Genomic DNA, 16,015 nt, shown 5'->3' on the forward strand with positions numbered 1-16,015 from the left:
GTCTCACAGTGCTTCTCTCTCTCAATCATCTATTAGATTGTGTCAGTTAAAGCTCCTATGAAGGTGTGTGTATACATATAGTTGTCTGCCTGTAGCTACTCTTGATTTAAAAAAAAAAAAACTACATTCAGGTCACAATCAATTATGGAAGACAAGCTTTGTTAGTTTTGAGGCAAAATGGGGTAACAGTATACAGGGAACACTTATGTTTCTGTTATTGTTAATGTCTGTTCAGAAAGAAAAATTCCTTAAAAATTAGGACATAAAATGACACATATTTTATCCATAACTTATGTCAATTTGAAACACTTTTTATTGTCTACATAAGTGAATGTATGTAAACTTTATTAGTAATTTCATTTCCAATTTAAAAGAAGCAAAGGTGGATTGTAGAGTTCACAGATAAAGGTTAATTCTAACTATAAAGGTATTATTACCAGTGTTGCATTTCTTCATGTTATGGTTCACTTATGTAGAATTGAGATGTATTTTATATTAAACAATGCATAGCACCATTATACAACAGTTCACTAAATGCACATCCCATTTAATCTTTTGCTGGAATATAACTGGACTGAAGTTACAAGGAAGAATTGGATGGAGCCAGTAGGGTTAACACTGATACTAACAGGAGATCACTAGCCATAAGAAAATTACAGCTCTTTTGAAAGACAGTGCCTAAAATAGCAGCATATCCTTGGCACCATCATAGGAACTAGTTAACTGGTGACCCTGTAGAAACACTTGTTTCCATTAATTCTGCTGTCATTATTTTGCTATTCTTGAACTCCTCCTCTCAATTCTTCTGTCCTTCTGATCCCAAGACAAGATGGCAGGAACGTGAGAGAGAACACAAAGAAATTACAATAAGCTGTCGGCTATATAATTATATTGTAATCTACTACACTGAGAAGTTACACCAACAGAAATTTGGCAAGCTATTGACTGCTAGCTGCTAGCTAAACACAGGACATTTCACTAGCAAAATATTAAAAGAAGAAAAAATAAAAAGGAAAAAAAAAGGCTTGCTAAAAAGCAACATCTATACTACAAAGAAGCTAACAAAAGAATTCCCGTATGATACTTAGGTTCAGCTGGTTCATCTTAGGTTCATCAGCTCAATTTTCTTATTTTATGAATACTTGTTACATTTGCAATTGGATATATTTTTAAGATCACAATGCTACAAACCTTTCGGCATATAGTTTCACCACCATTAGTTAGACAACTTGACACAAAGGAGTACTCGCTTGAATTAGCATTGAATATTCTGCTGAAAGCTGGTGATGTTACTAGGTCATGTACTGTAATTACTTGAGCACCATGGGTTTTAAATACCTAAGACGTGATTTCCTAGGTAGAAGGCAGCAGGTATGTTTTTAAGTTGCCAGGCAGACCAAGGGAATCGTTTTGCTCCGAAGTATCTGCTGGTATACCCTGAACCAGAACAAACCACTTACTTTACAGAGACTTCAGATTTTTCAAGCATCTCTATTAAACAGAAGTAAACAGTTTCTGATTAAATTTTAAATTACTTTGACATGAAGATAGTAACTTCTAAGTATTAAGGAACTTACTAGCAAGAGTTACCAGTAGGATACAGTAAAAAATACCTTTGTCTTCAGTGACAACTGCTACAGTCACAGGCCTGATTACAGATATACTGAGGTTATCTGAGCTATGTGGTTCCACCTCAACCCAGGTATTTTTTTTTATAGAGTTAGATCTGTCTCAATACCAGGAATTCTTGCCCCCAGAATTTTTCTGAAATCCAAACTTTTTCAAAATGCACCTATGCAAAACTATTGTGTATCAATATATATTCCTAATGGAGCTTTATATATACTAGCAGATTAGAAGCTAACTTAAGAGTTTATAAGGCTTTCAAATGAATTTTTGCTGTTGTCATACCTGTATTCAGTCACACTGGCCACACATGAAATAGTGGCCTCTGTGATAATGAAGGCATTTTTGGAAGCTGCAACAAATGGAGTCCTTGGCATGATCTGCAAGAAGCCCTGGTGATAGAGGGACAGAAAGAGGTTTGGAAACCAAGGAAACAAAGACTTCAGACTTCCAATTTTGCCACTTATTTGTAGATAACATCTTGGGCTGCCTTCTGCAGTTTTCCTGTCTGATAGAAATGAGGGCAGTCATGCTTATTTATCTAATTTAAAACAGTGATGGATTGATTATTTGTATAGCACTCTGAGTGCTACCCAAATGCTGCTTACTCGTGTTTTCCCTGCTACAAGAATACATCTTCATCACTAATAATTACTGCTAATTACTGTTGCTGAGCCTATGATAGTTAGTTAGTGGTATTTTATTTCAATACATATGCCTACTTAAAAGTTATGTAAATATGAAATTACAGTACTTTTTCCTAATGACCCTGCTATGTCTGAATTTGATCCTATTCAATTGTGACTAAGGTAATGAATAGTAAAGATGAACTCTTCTGTAGCACTATACAGACAGTTTCTATTGTATTCTCAACACTTAAATCATAAAATGTAAAGAAGCCATTCTAAGCAGGATAAAGCTGGGTCAAAGGACTTGCTGATGCCAATTATGCTTTGTACATAATAATGCACATTTTGCCTATTTGGAAAAAAAAATCACATTTATTTACTGTCAAACAGGTGTTAAACTTTACACTGGATATTAGTGATGGGCTCATTATTAACAAGTTTACACAAAGGGATGAAAAAAGCAGAATTTAGTTGAAACAATTTACATTTCATTAAATTTTTATCATAAAATAAATTAATTACTAAATATAGACAGAAGGAATATGGAAGAGTAATAGTTATGTTTTATTTATTTTTTTTAAAGGACAGGCACCTTTTATTCACGAGAAAGTTTGTGAGAAGTGTCCAGTGTCCCCTTTGCCCCTTACCACCCAACCCTGGTTAAGAATGAACAGGGAACTGAGTTACAATCTTTGTTAGCTATACCGAATTTGTGCAAGGCTTGGCATAATTGGCTTCTGAAACAATTTTCTCCCCGAATTATGTTTTTGGCAATAAAAATTAAAAAAGAAAAGAATAAAACCTAACTCGTCAAAGCAGAACACTGTTTACAGTGAAAAATAAGTGAAAAACGGGCAGAACTTGCATTTTAAACATACTACTGTACTATGAACAGAGTGTAAGAAAAACAGCTTATAACATATGTGCAACCAAGAGCGATTCACAATATTTTCTTCAAACTCTTAAAATTATTTTTAATGACAATTATATTTCAGTTGGACACAAATGTATTTATTTTACCCTAGCAATAGAACAAAATATAATTTCTTTAGCCATTTATTTCATGAGAACGGTTCATTGTACAGTTGAGGAAATATATGAAATAAGGCCTGTGGCTTGATTGCTAGTGGTTAGACATGTATTCAATCTTTGCCTTAATGGAAAAGATTTGCAGTGAACTGCAAACTGATGCAGAATATCTCTCCTGCTTTTGCAAGTCTTGTCAGGAATAGTAAGGTACAGTAAATTTGTCCCACAGGATTTTAGAGCCTACGCCTTGTATATAATACAATGTAGGCCTAGGAAAAAAAAATGGTGCAGCCATATTTACAAATTTAGTTCACAAACTGCTGCAGTAAAATGGCTGGAAAGTGTTTTGTTTCTTTTTTTTCACAATTTTGTTAAATTCAGCAGCAGAAGATATCTTAAAATACCTTGTTGGTATTTCTTTTCTTTGTAACAAATAATTCATTTTAGTATACTCTGTGTATATACAAAGTTTTTGTTTTATAAAAATTCACAGAACTGCGAGGTCCAGTCTTCCCCATTACAGAGGAGAACCACAGGGTCAACAGAATTGTCTCTTCAAGCAGATACGAGGGAGCCTGCACGGGGCCAATTAAGTCTTTTTAATACTTGTACGTGGCCTTTAATATTTCTTTGCTACACTATTAAAGGCTTGTCACTAGTTGCATTTGTCCTTCTCTAACATCTCCTTCTGGAATACATCCTTCCTTGTTAATGGGAATTATATAGCCGTCGCTATTACCCCTGCTGATTTGATAGTACATCTGAAGCTGATGGCCAGCTCCTAGATTTGGCATGCTCTTGTAGTAAACGTCCTCGTTTTCACTCCTCCTGGAAGGAGAGAGATCTTCTTCAACATCGGGGCTGCTCTCTGGGTATGGAGAGTCTCTGAGGTTGGGCATGCTTGTGTAAAGAGAGTCTCTGTTGGGGGACTGGAGGTGGTCGTCAGCCTCGGCTGTCAGCTGTGAGACATAGCTGTCAGTTCCCTCGGTCTTCACTTTCTTCTGGGGCTGGTACAGAAGGGAGTGAGTCCGCTGAGGAATAAGTGGGGCCTCAAGCTCTTTGTGGTGCAGCTCCAGCCCAGGGGTGTCACTGTGCATCAAAGATGAGGCGTCTGCCACGATGGCATCATCTTCGCTGCTACTCCCACCGATCACAGCCTTGGCTGGCAGTGTGCGCTCCAGGTTGTGGTTCTTGCTGCTGCCCCGCAGGTTGTTGTGCACTAATTCTGAAATGATCATTTTCTCAAAAGCAGTATCATTCAGGCTTAGTCCACAGTCTACGACTTGCACACTGTCATTATAGTCACCATTGCGCAAAGAGTAGCTGTTGTTGAAATTACCATTTAGCGGTAGAGTATCCATGGCACTTGTATCCCTGGCATTGTTCAGTGAATGTCCTGAAACAGAAAAGGACGGTTCTGGTTATTGCCTGATATGTTTATCACTTTTTTTAAAAAAAAAAAAAACAAAATTCTTTAATGTAGTTCAGGACAAAGTTGTACTTGAAAGTAAGACTTGAGAAAAGTTAGGTTATTGAACATTCCCAAATGTAAACAGTTGCACGCCTTATAGGAAAGATGCCTTTATACAATAGTAACATGCACTTCCTGTGGGGAATAGTGGCATTTTAATTTCTTAATTTAATGTCATTTCTGTGACTCTTCCACAAGGAACTGTTCACTCCATGCCCTTGCATATGTAATGCAAAGCAATTTGTTTGGAAACATCTATGTTTTGAAGTACATCACCATGATTTAGAAGAAAGAAAATTAACAGAATTTGTCCTAAACAACACTAAATTAAAAAGGAATTAGATCACAGACATAACTGAAGGTAAATGTACAACATAAACCCACATAACTGGCAAGCAACTACTTTAATTTAACATGTTTCTAACATTTTTCCCTTTTTTTTTTTTCTTTTGAGATGAGGTAAAGAAAAGAATGAAAAAAAATGGATAAATACAAAGAATTTATGTTAAACAAGGACAGCCATCTTTCACACTACAGGGACCAGGGTCCACAAGCACCATCCAACAACACGATAGACAGCAGGTGGAATGACTCACTTTGGACAACTCACATCATGTCTGTCTGCTCAGGCTATCTGGCCTAAGAGTAGCTGATATATAAAAGAAAGTAAAATGATTTATTGTAACATGATGAAGAATTACTGAGCTTCTCAGCAACTTAGTCAGAGCAAGGGTTCAGCAAATTAGATTACTAAGCAATAACAGCTTTTCTTTTCCCACTTAATACAATTTTTTTTTGCACTAATTCTGTCTGCCAACAACGGCCCCAGGCTTCTAAAGGTCAAAGTTTGCCTGCAGTCTGCATCAGTCACAGTGACAGCGCTGAATGAACCGGAATAGTTAATTAAGAGTTAGGCCCACAGTTACCATGGGCATGGAAGTCAAATGCGGAAATGTTAGGAATTTCTGTAAGTATGTGTCACAGAAATTAAACCAAAGAATAAATATTAGTTGTGGAATGGGAAGAGGAAATCAGCCATGGCTGATATCTCATAGCTGCTGGACAAATGACAGATTGGGTAAGTCTGCTAAGAAACATGAAATAAGTTTAGGGGGAGAAAATGAAGTCTTATGATGATTAAGGTCTGTATGTTTTGATTTTGACTTTTTGTTTTTGGTGGTAGTAGGGGGGGAGGATAACACAATAAAGAAAAGGATTTCCTACAGACACAAACACATGTAAACTATGACAGCACAGTGCTTCCCAAGCAAAGGAAAAGAAAAAACTTTGAAATAAACTGAACAGTCTGAATCATGGAAAGTCGGATGGTTTAGAGCATTCCTAGTAAATCATTTTATCTACAGAAGAAAGAATGGAGTGACTTTACTGAAATGAGACTGACCACTGTGAGGCTGCTGCATTATATGCAAGGCTTGGAGGAGTATAAGAATAAAGTTGTTTTGGAGAAGATTAAATGTTTTTTGTTTTTGTTGTTGTTTTTTTTTCATAATTAAAGCTGCAGCTTATCCTAGAAAATTCAATCTTCTCTGGAAAATACTGTTTTCAATTAAAAAGTAATTGCATTTTCTCATGAAAGAGTTTTGTCTTCAACTTTAGAAAGCAGAGTAATAATTTCCGAATAAATTCGAAGTAATTTGCAAATTATTTTGTAACTCTGTTACTGTTAGCTCCTCTTCATGTATACTGATTTAAACAGAGATGAGGGTTGTTTGAAAGGTCTCCTTAAGCTTTGATTAAACAACTTTGTAGTTTTGCAATTTCATATATGTTCTAAGGCTTTTTCTTGCAATGGATTTAGCTGCGCAGAACATATGGCATTTATAAAAGTAGACAACACATGGACCACATGCTGGCATTCATTTCCCTCATGAAAGTGATTTAATTCTATAATTTTAATTCTCTTTTCTTTTGCTAAGCAGATACCAAAACATATCTGATAATCCAAAATGAGTTTTCTATGATATACTGCAGAGTTAAGCATACTAAAATATATTTAAATTGGTTTGATGAGGCAAATTTTGTTGCCCGTGATCAGGTAATTATTTGAAATCTTTCCATAGCCTGTAGCAAGATTACTGTGGGAATGTAAAAATATAAGTAAATAGTTAAGTGTTTCTGCTTGACGCTGCTTTGGTTTTGAACAGCAAATTATTTCAGCATTGTATAACTTCCGTTACCAATGGGGTTTACTAGAGACCTCATGTTGTTTTCCAAAAAGCAGTATGCAAGTACTTTTTGAATGTGGAAATATTTCATTTGCAAATTGTGAACCACTTGCCCGCTGAGTCTACTTCATGACCGCTAGTTATGTTTTAATTGTGCCCATTAAAAATCATGCTGAAAAAATTTACATTTGATAGGCAAAGTTAAGTTTTACTCCCATACTTGTCTCTCTGTAGGTTGCTAGAGGAAAGCATAAGGAAAGTAAGAAAACAAGAGAATGAAAATAGAAACTACAGTTCAGTTAAAAAGGAAAGTTGAAATAAAATCTGGAAGCAAGGTTTTATAAGCTCTTTATCAAAGATTTACTGTTCCAGTAATACTAAAGTGATCTTAACGACTCATCTAACAGCAACTGCTAGATATTTACTGATGAACTGCACTGTAGTTAAAAAAAGCAACCAGAGGATGTAACAACAAAATGTTAGGTAAGTGATGACACCCTTTATGCTGACAGAACTAAACTGTTCTAACTGTTAATCTCATGATTTTCCTAAAGGAAATTATCTACCATAAAGCTGCACTATACTATAGATCTGTTTGACGCTGGATACAATTTTCTATGCTGCGGTATCCAAAGGTGTCAAGATGCCTTGCATTGCTTTAGTACTTAATCCGTTCCATGAGCAGGTTTTTCTCAGCAAGCTTTAGAGTCAACCTTACGTTGCATAGACATGATACCTCTAAATGATATATATCTTGAAGATGGGCTCTCGGACCATGTGGTGTCAGTCCTGTAATAGTATATTAAGATTTATGCCACCTGTGTTAAAAACATGGATAATTATTGGTAAATACTGTTATGGCAAAGGCATTACTATAATATAGTGCAGTTTTACAAGCTGACATTGGTAATACTGTATTTCTCAAACTGACAGAAATTTTGAATGTATGGCTAGGGTACTGCAACTTGAGTTTCTATCTAGGGAAAAGAAGGGATTTGGAGCAAGCCAAGAAAAGCGGTTTTATTCAGGAAGTATAAGCACACCTGGTGAGTTAAACACAGGAGCTGAAGGGGCATTACATACAACAGTTTCAGCGAGCAATGTGTTATAGGGGTTGTTAGTGCCGTGTGGTCGAAGAAGAGGGTTTGTTAGTAGGTAATTGCCAGTCATTCCTGAAGCAAAAGAAACAGAAAAAAATGTCAGTTCTTTAATTTTATTCTGACAGTTTCAATAAAGAATATTTTTTATTCATCATGAATCATGTAGAACCTGTCAAATGTAATTCAGTTGAAAATTTCTGAGTATATCTGAGCTATATGTTCGAAACGGGAGCAGGAAAATACAGTTAGATTCCAGTAATTCACAGGTGCTGTCCAAATCCCCAAAGTAAACATCTGGTGAGAGTGACACTTACTGATGTATACAAAATCGGTGTTCATAAGAATAGCAATTAAATGGGTAGAGATCAAGGCACTACATAAAGCTACTGCAACTTTTAAAATGGTATCACGGAATGTTTCTGTCCAGAATGGAGAGAACTGAGTTTTTTAAATTTAAAGGTATTGAAAAATCTCTTATGACAGGATCAGAGCTGTTATTCACTTTATGACAAACACACGGAGGGTGGAAGGGAATTGCTGTTTTCAAACAGACAGCAGATGACAAACTGCAAGCATATCTTAGTATATGCAAAAGTATGCATGCTGAGGGGGAAAGCAAAATATTTGCTTTAGGAAATCAGAGCATTCACATTTTCTCCCGGGACATTCATGCTACAAATTTATCTGCCAAGTTTTAAAAAAAAATCCCTTGAATGACAAATTTTATTTAAACAATCGGTTTACAATGTAATGTGAAGCATGATACTACAGGAATGAACAGACCTTTTAAAACCTAGTTTAAATGTTAGTGCAACATTATTTAAAGAATTCAGAAGAATTAGAAAAAAAAAAAAAAGCATCTTCTGAGATCTAAAAAGACAGTTAATCTGTGACTTTTAGATACTGAAAGAAAAACTGTCTGGAAAAGTGACAAAGAAAACTTACTTTAAACAATAAAGTTAAATTTCTACTTCCTTTTCTGTTGCACTGCACGGCAACAAATCAGAAGAAGTGTATCACAGAACTATGGAAACTAATAAATAAGCCAGCTGTATCTTTATACTGTATTTTTATTTGGCAATGGAAAAATTAATGTCATGTTCTATATTAATGCTTAGTACTGTACAGAAGCAGAAAAATCTAAGATGCAGAGAGATCTATGGTCTGATAATGATAGTTTGTATCAGTGAACAACTACAAAACAGTTCATTGTAGCTTTTTTCAGTTGTAATCTAATTCCTAGAAGAAATATACTAACTGAAATACCTTTCCTTGTGTACCATGTTTTATATCATTATTTCAATTACAATCTGGAATTATTTAGAGTATGCAAAATTTTTTATCCAATCCAAAGTTTTTCTTTTTTACTTTAAGGTGCTGATTTTTATTTTAAAGAAGACACTAATTACTAGATAATCACTAGACTTTTCTTACAGGTATTTATCACTGAGATAGCAGAATTATTGAAACTGAATAACAACAGCATCAATTAATTTTTTCTAGCCATCGTGGAGCATCTCAAGTGATGAGACTGGAGCTCCACAGCAGGGAAAAACCTCCAAGATCTGTGCTCAGCTTGGAACCACCCGAAGCTGTAGCACTGGCAAAGTGCATCTCCTATGGTGAAATCCCAGACTTTTATATTTATACCATATTCGTGGGCTTTTAATAAATGAAATAAGAAATACATTTTCTACTTAGGATATATATATATATTTTTATTTTGCGAGAAGAACATAAACATTCAGGAGGGAACAATAAGACACACAAGTCGTCTTAGATATTTCTGTAAGCCAGTAGGATCATGCTTTTTGAAATCTTGTCTTTTGCCAAATGCTACACTTTTTACTTCCAAAGCAAACATGAGTTAAGTACAGGTCTCAACCACCCAATCTTGAAAAAAGCACAAAGGAGAAAATTTGCTATTTGTGGTTCACAAGGGTTTTACAGTAGTCCTGACAATGGTAAATTTTCTGTTTGAAACTTTTTAAGCCAAGCAGGAACTGGTCAGAACTACGTTTGTCTCTTAGGGATCTAAGTGGAACAATAGGCTGTGAGCTTGGCTTTCGCAGTCTTCGCCTCCATTACTTAAATTGTTTAAAAAAAAAAAAAAAAAAGGGGGTGGAGGAAATGGAGAAAAGAAGGGACATTCTGTGTTGATCAATACCCTCATCTTCTAAGTGGACATGAAAACGCAGTTACAGATTTCAAAGTCTAATCGAGATATAAGAAACTTAAAGTTTTGGCTTCTGTGCCTGAAAATCTGGATCCTATCCCATGTGACAGATACAATGCTCTTTGAAATAAAAAAGATAAATGCTTTACAGACATCTTTTGCATAGAAATGATATCAATTAGATTTCACTGGGAAAATTTCTGCACCTAAAAATCATAGTCAAATATGCATTAAAATGTTACTGCACTCATATTTCTGTTTCAGATTTAACCTATAAAGGTTAGGAAAGATTTAAAATTATGATCTTGCTTTTAAGTTAAATTATTGATGAAACTTATTTAAATGCGCTCCCATGAATGGAGGAATTCAACTTCTACATCAGGGGGCCAGCTGAGGGAACATGGCTTTAAAATGTGCTGGTGGATGACTTTAAAACTCTGCTTTTAGAGTACATTTGTTCCAGATTTTTTTTTTCAACACATTCTTTTCAATTCTTCTGTGTTAAATTAAATTATATAAAATCTGTAAAAAATTTAAGTCTTCTAAAACTGAAATGTTCCCAGTGACTGACCTTGATTAAGTGTTGAAGTGCTGTTGATGTCACCTGAGATAAAAGAAGATTCGGACTGTTTTCTCACAGTGTCATTCCACATCCTCCTTATACGACTCTGTTAATGTAAAGCAATAAGACAGAAGCACATTAAGTTACAGAAGATTTTTTCCTACTTATGTACTATTATTTATTCTCATTTATTTTGGACTAAAGCAAGCCATTCTCATAGCAGAGAGCAAAGCTCCATCCTCTGTTATTACAATTCTAATTTATTAAATTTCATTTAGGTGAAACATGATGGTATAAACCTTCCAATAAACCAGTCCGTAATTACAAGAAAAATAAGGTGTTTGCATTAGACCAAATTAAAATGAAATCTTTAAAAAGAAATCAATTCTAGCATGCAGAACTATGTATTTGCTACCTAAGTGATAATAATGAGAAGACAATTACTACTTCTGATTGGAGCAGGTCTCAGGGGGCTTTTTATAAATAAGGTTAATTAAAAGATGTTGTCAAAATCTTTGTTACCTGAGTGCCAGAGGAATAGCGAGCACTAGTTCTCGTTGTTGATGCCTTCACTGAACTGTGTGGACTCTCAGTTGGTAGTCCACCACAGCAGTAGGAATGTCGGAAGCATTTGCCATATTCCTTACGTACCTATGGAAAAAAATAATACTTTAGCGCAAAAAACAGAGTGACAAATACCTTTATTGACAAAAAGACATCAATCTTGCACTGAAAATATTCAACTGCTTTTTGAGCAAATAGATAATTCTTGCCTACTGAAATGATGGCCTTTAGCAAAATTAGATACTTTGCCTTACTTAATGGCAGCATTATTGGTTAGCCAGGATTTTTGAATTATTTCTAAAGTATACATATATTTCATTTAGACATGTATGAATTATTGTTACTGAGTTGTTACGGGATTATTTTTGTTTTGTCTTCATGTTGTGGATTAATACAGTTGTTTACCTGAATTGAATATTGGCTGAAAATAGTCATTTTTTGCAATAGCTTTTGCTGCGTAAGCCTGCAAAGACTTCTAAATTCCTCTGAAAAGTGACATTTCAGCTAATCTGTAAATTCTGCCTGGCCTACAGAATATACGGGACAGAAATAAACTTGTGTGTGTGTAAAACTGAGAAACGAAAGAAGGAAAAACGCTAAAAATTAGCAGTGTGAATTTACATAAGCCAAGCGCCGTTTCCAATATTCCAAGAACTTTATCACCACTAATGTGGTGTTTATATAAACCATGAAGTTTAGGAAAATTTGAATAGTTAATGCCTTAATTTCCATCCGAGGACAACAACTCATCTATTTAAAAGTACATCATATATATTTTAAGTGAACTCCTACGAATATCAGCACAAAACACACATACAAAAAAGAAAACAGAAAAAAACCAGAAAGGCCTGGACATAGAATTGTAACCTTTATCTTTGCATTCTCAAAAATGAAAGTCGATGTATATAATCACGAGAGACTGTAACACTTAAGAAAACACATTCCTGACCATTAATGGATATTAAATGCTTCAGAACGCTATATAGTAGAGACAATAGCAATCAGAACTATATTTTCATCCAAATACCACCCTCCAGGGCTGGTTTTGCCTAATGCCTATATTGCTGTGAATGTGCATTATCTGTCAGTACAGCACATTCCTCTGTCATTATTTCTAAATTATAGCTTGTTGGAAATAGTTGGAAACAACGGCACTATCATCCTGTCAGAACTGCAAACATAATAGTTTTCACTTTCACAATTCTATTTCTCTGTTCAATTTAGTGACCAACTAGTAATAACAGAATAAAAAGAATATATTAGCTATGCAGACAGAGGATCGGATGATATCCAGTCAAACTCATTGAAACTTAAAAATCTTAAATGGCAGCTTTAACATTCTTTCAGGTATAAATCTTATTGCTCCAGGTTATGTTTTTTCACACTTGACTGGTATTTTAATATTGCTTTTTGCTGACTCAACTTAATAAAAAAAACAATGCACAGCTGTAAAAAGAAATAGAATCAGAATCTGTTTTTTATTTTCAAGCCCAACACAAGTGATAAAAAAGCAACACGACATGAAACCTTAATCTAGAAATTATTTACATTTTGAAAATTTCTTCCCTCTTTTCTTATGCTCACTCTCCTCTCCAAGCGTGTCTTTATTATCTCAAAACGAAAGCAATACCGTTTTCCTCTGGATAGAATCCATTCTGTCTTCCACATCTTTTCCCAAAGCATGTCTGGAAGCCATTGTCTACGCCAAATCTAGAGACACTGGTACTGTTAGAGCTGAGAACAGCCGAGAATGTGATTTTGCCCTTACATAATAACCTTTTATCCAAGAATCGTGAAACACTATAAATATCAGTTAAATATGTCTCCGGTGAGCTAATTATAAAGGGAGTTAATAACTGTTAGGCCTCCTGCCTAAAAATGGTAAAAATATTTAGAACCTAAGTATTGCAAGTTGGGTGTTTCCAAACAACGGACTTACTTATTGCATTTTATCTTATGGTTTGTGGTGGACTTTTTCTGACATATACACTTCCCCTCTGCTCTCAACTCTTTATTTTCATTTGCCGTGCCTTCTATGAGCATTTTACTTTTATCCTTCATTGGAGCATCTCTAAGGCATGAAAACAGTCTCCATTCTCAGTCTGGGACACAAAGGAAGAGTGGAAAACCTGATCCCGCCTAGCTGTGTCCTTCAATTCAATCTCACTTGTCTGTTTGTCTCTCCTCTATGAGCTTCCCTCTATACAGCAGATCTGGGCAAAGGGGGCCTGCACTAATTCAGAGCATCTCTTCATTAGGGAAGGTAGTTGCCAGGGGATTCCAGTTTCTCCACTTAGTTTCTAAGGGCACTTAGCTATTGGTTTGCAGGGGGAGGCAAATGCTTGAAAACAAGTAGTCATGCTGGTGTACTTAGTAAACTCCCCTCATTACCAGTTGTCTGCAGTTAATGGCTACTTTTTCTTTAGGTGTGCTGAAGTTCACAGTGAAATTAATTTTCAGATCTGACTTAATTTTGTAATGAACAAGCGCTCGCAGCATAATCCCTGCCCATCACCTGTAGCTTTATGTGGCAGCTTAATAGGACCTCATGAGAGGTCTTTGCCTTGATCTGCGAGAATGTTTCCAGGCTGAGATGGGCTGATATTGTAAAAGATCCTTTCTTTGCGGTGCTGCAGGCAGGATTTGATTCATAAGTGCATAAAGGACTTTTGGCTGTGAATTCAAAATCATACATACCGCATCACAAATGTTAAACAGTACACCTTCTGTAATAATTTTCTTCCCAAAGCCTCTAAACTTTTAAAGCCCAAGTTGGAAATACTGCATCCATTTTAAACTCATACAGGCCAAAAAGCAGTTAAATGACTCTCAGAAGCACATGCAGCAAGAACTGTTTTTGATCCTAGTCTCTTCCTTAACCTTCTTCAAAATACTCCTATTCTCGAAATGTACTCTTCTTTATTTTTCAAGTAATACATGTGGTATTTTTAAGGACATAGAGAGCACACGTCTCTGTTTTTAGTAACTTACTTTCTTTTGAAGGGCACAATGAAAGATGAAAATAAACATTCCTTGGAAAGCATTAAATACTGTGAAGAGATACGTCATCACAACTGTTCCCTCGTTGATAAACAGTAGGCCAAATGACCACGTTAGGCCAAGAAGACACAGGAGAGCAAACGCACCCAGGACCCAGGATCTGTAAAAGAAAATTAATTTTACTAACATTACTTATAAGACTGCATGTTGCCAAATCCAATATTAACATTTCAGTTCCTTCAGTTGACTTTTACTAGGTTCATATTCAACTGTAAAAATTCCTTGGGTTTAACCTTTCATCTATTAAAGAAAGAACAATTCCATTTGGTACTTTTAGTCTCCAGCGAAAACAGCAAGAGTAGATATGACCTTTTACTTTCTCAAGAACTGCATAGGATGTCAAAAATACTTTGAAATGTCGAAGTATAGTGCAAACCCCAACTACTCCATTGCCTTATCTGCTATTACAAAAGAGATTGATAAATCTGGCTTAGCCACTAATCACAGCATAGATTTTAAACAGTGGTGCTGCTAAATGACACCAAATAATGTAACACAAATACACAAAGGTTAAACAGCAGATTAAAAGCCTAGAGCCCAAATCTTTAATGCTCTGATAAACTCAGCTAAACTGAAGCTAGATGATCTAACTTCTGCATGAAGAAACTCTGAAACTGCTGAAATGTGGCAAAAATATGGATATTGCTCTATAGAATAGTGTAAAAAAGATTCCATCATGAATAGGTTAAGGAAAAGCAACTGTAGAGAACGGCACAGAATGAAAGGGAAAGGGAATTTTAGTCAGTGAATTCCACATCTAACTAATGATCTTACTTGATAAATGGCTTATTATCTTCATAGCTAGAAAGCATTATAAGCAGAAAAGAGAAACAAAATTATTAGACAGAATTGAAACAGAAATTAATAAGAGCATTTTCAATTGTCTATAAAAATTAGTCAAAATTAGGAAATTCAAAATGCAGAGGCAAGCAATTTAAAATTATAAAGGCATATAATAGTTAAAAATTCTTTAGCAAATCAGGTATCTCAAAACTAGTTAATTAAAATTAAGGGCAATCCACAATATTGACCGAGTTTGTAAAGTTAAAAGTCATGCCAGAAATTTGTTAATGTAGGGTTCTATCTTACCCAGGTAAGTCCGTATTATAGTAGCCATCACAAACACGGTAATTACTGGTGTGGATGAGAAGACAGAAAGAGGAAAAGGAAGAAAAGAGAGAGATGCTAAAGATTAGCTCTCTCTCTCATCATGCAACATGCAATGAAGCTGATACTGACCTATCCATAACATCTAGTCACAATGTTAGCCTTAGTGAAAATCTCCCTTTGCCATTTTCAAAATGCAAAGCACATCTCTAAGACCCTTTCATATCCAACCCTTAGTATTATAAAGTTGCACCATCCCTTCAGTGTTGATAACAAGAATCTTCAGTACAACATAAAGCTATAAGCTAAATGGCTATCCAAAGAAGCAAGAGCTGACAAAACCTCGTTAATTATATAACACTTGCATTACTCTGCAAAAAGGATAGTGCATTACAGCACCAAGATAAAGTAAACACTTGCTAAATTAGCATGAAAACAGCAGATAATCTTCAAGTTAACAATAATAATAGAGTCAATTCTCTTGGGAGAACAGGATTACGAGTAG

General features: G+C 35.2%; 1 protein-coding gene and 1 long non-coding RNA gene across 11 annotated transcripts in view; one reads left to right on the forward strand and one right to left on the reverse strand.

Moving 5' to 3' along the window:
- LOC149916859 (uncharacterized) overlaps positions 1-3,865 on the forward strand; it is a 27,273-nt gene extending 23,408 nt beyond the window's left edge. The window contains exon 3 of the long non-coding RNA XR_016469284.1: positions 3,778-3,865. This is a non-coding gene — a long non-coding RNA (uncharacterized LOC149916859). The remainder of the gene's footprint in view (positions 1-3,777) is intronic.
- ADGRL2 (adhesion G protein-coupled receptor L2) overlaps positions 1,000-16,015 on the reverse strand; it is a 389,339-nt gene continuing 374,323 nt past the window's right edge. For 6 of the 10 annotated variants that reach the window (XM_090146448.1, XM_090146453.1, XM_090146447.1 and 3 more), the window contains 5 exons: positions 14,335-14,503; positions 11,302-11,430; positions 10,789-10,885; positions 7,985-8,113; positions 1,000-4,680 (listed from right to left, as the gene is read on the reverse strand). In XM_090146448.1, coding sequence (XP_090002574.1) covers positions 3,926-4,680; positions 7,985-8,113; positions 10,789-10,885; positions 11,302-11,430; positions 14,335-14,503 — 1,279 coding nt within the window. In that variant the 3' untranslated portion in view covers positions 1,000-3,925. The remainder of the gene's footprint in view (positions 4,681-7,984; positions 8,114-10,788; positions 10,886-11,301; positions 11,431-14,334; positions 14,504-16,015) is intronic. The other 4 variants (XM_090146455.1, XM_090146454.1, XM_090146451.1 and 1 more) reach the window with 3 other exon arrangements.

Source organism: Phasianus colchicus, chromosome 9, assembly GCF_987193195.1.
Source record: "Phasianus colchicus chromosome 9, bPhaCol1.hap1.1, whole genome shotgun sequence".
NCBI lineage: Eukaryota > Metazoa > Chordata > Aves > Galliformes > Phasianidae > Phasianus > Phasianus colchicus.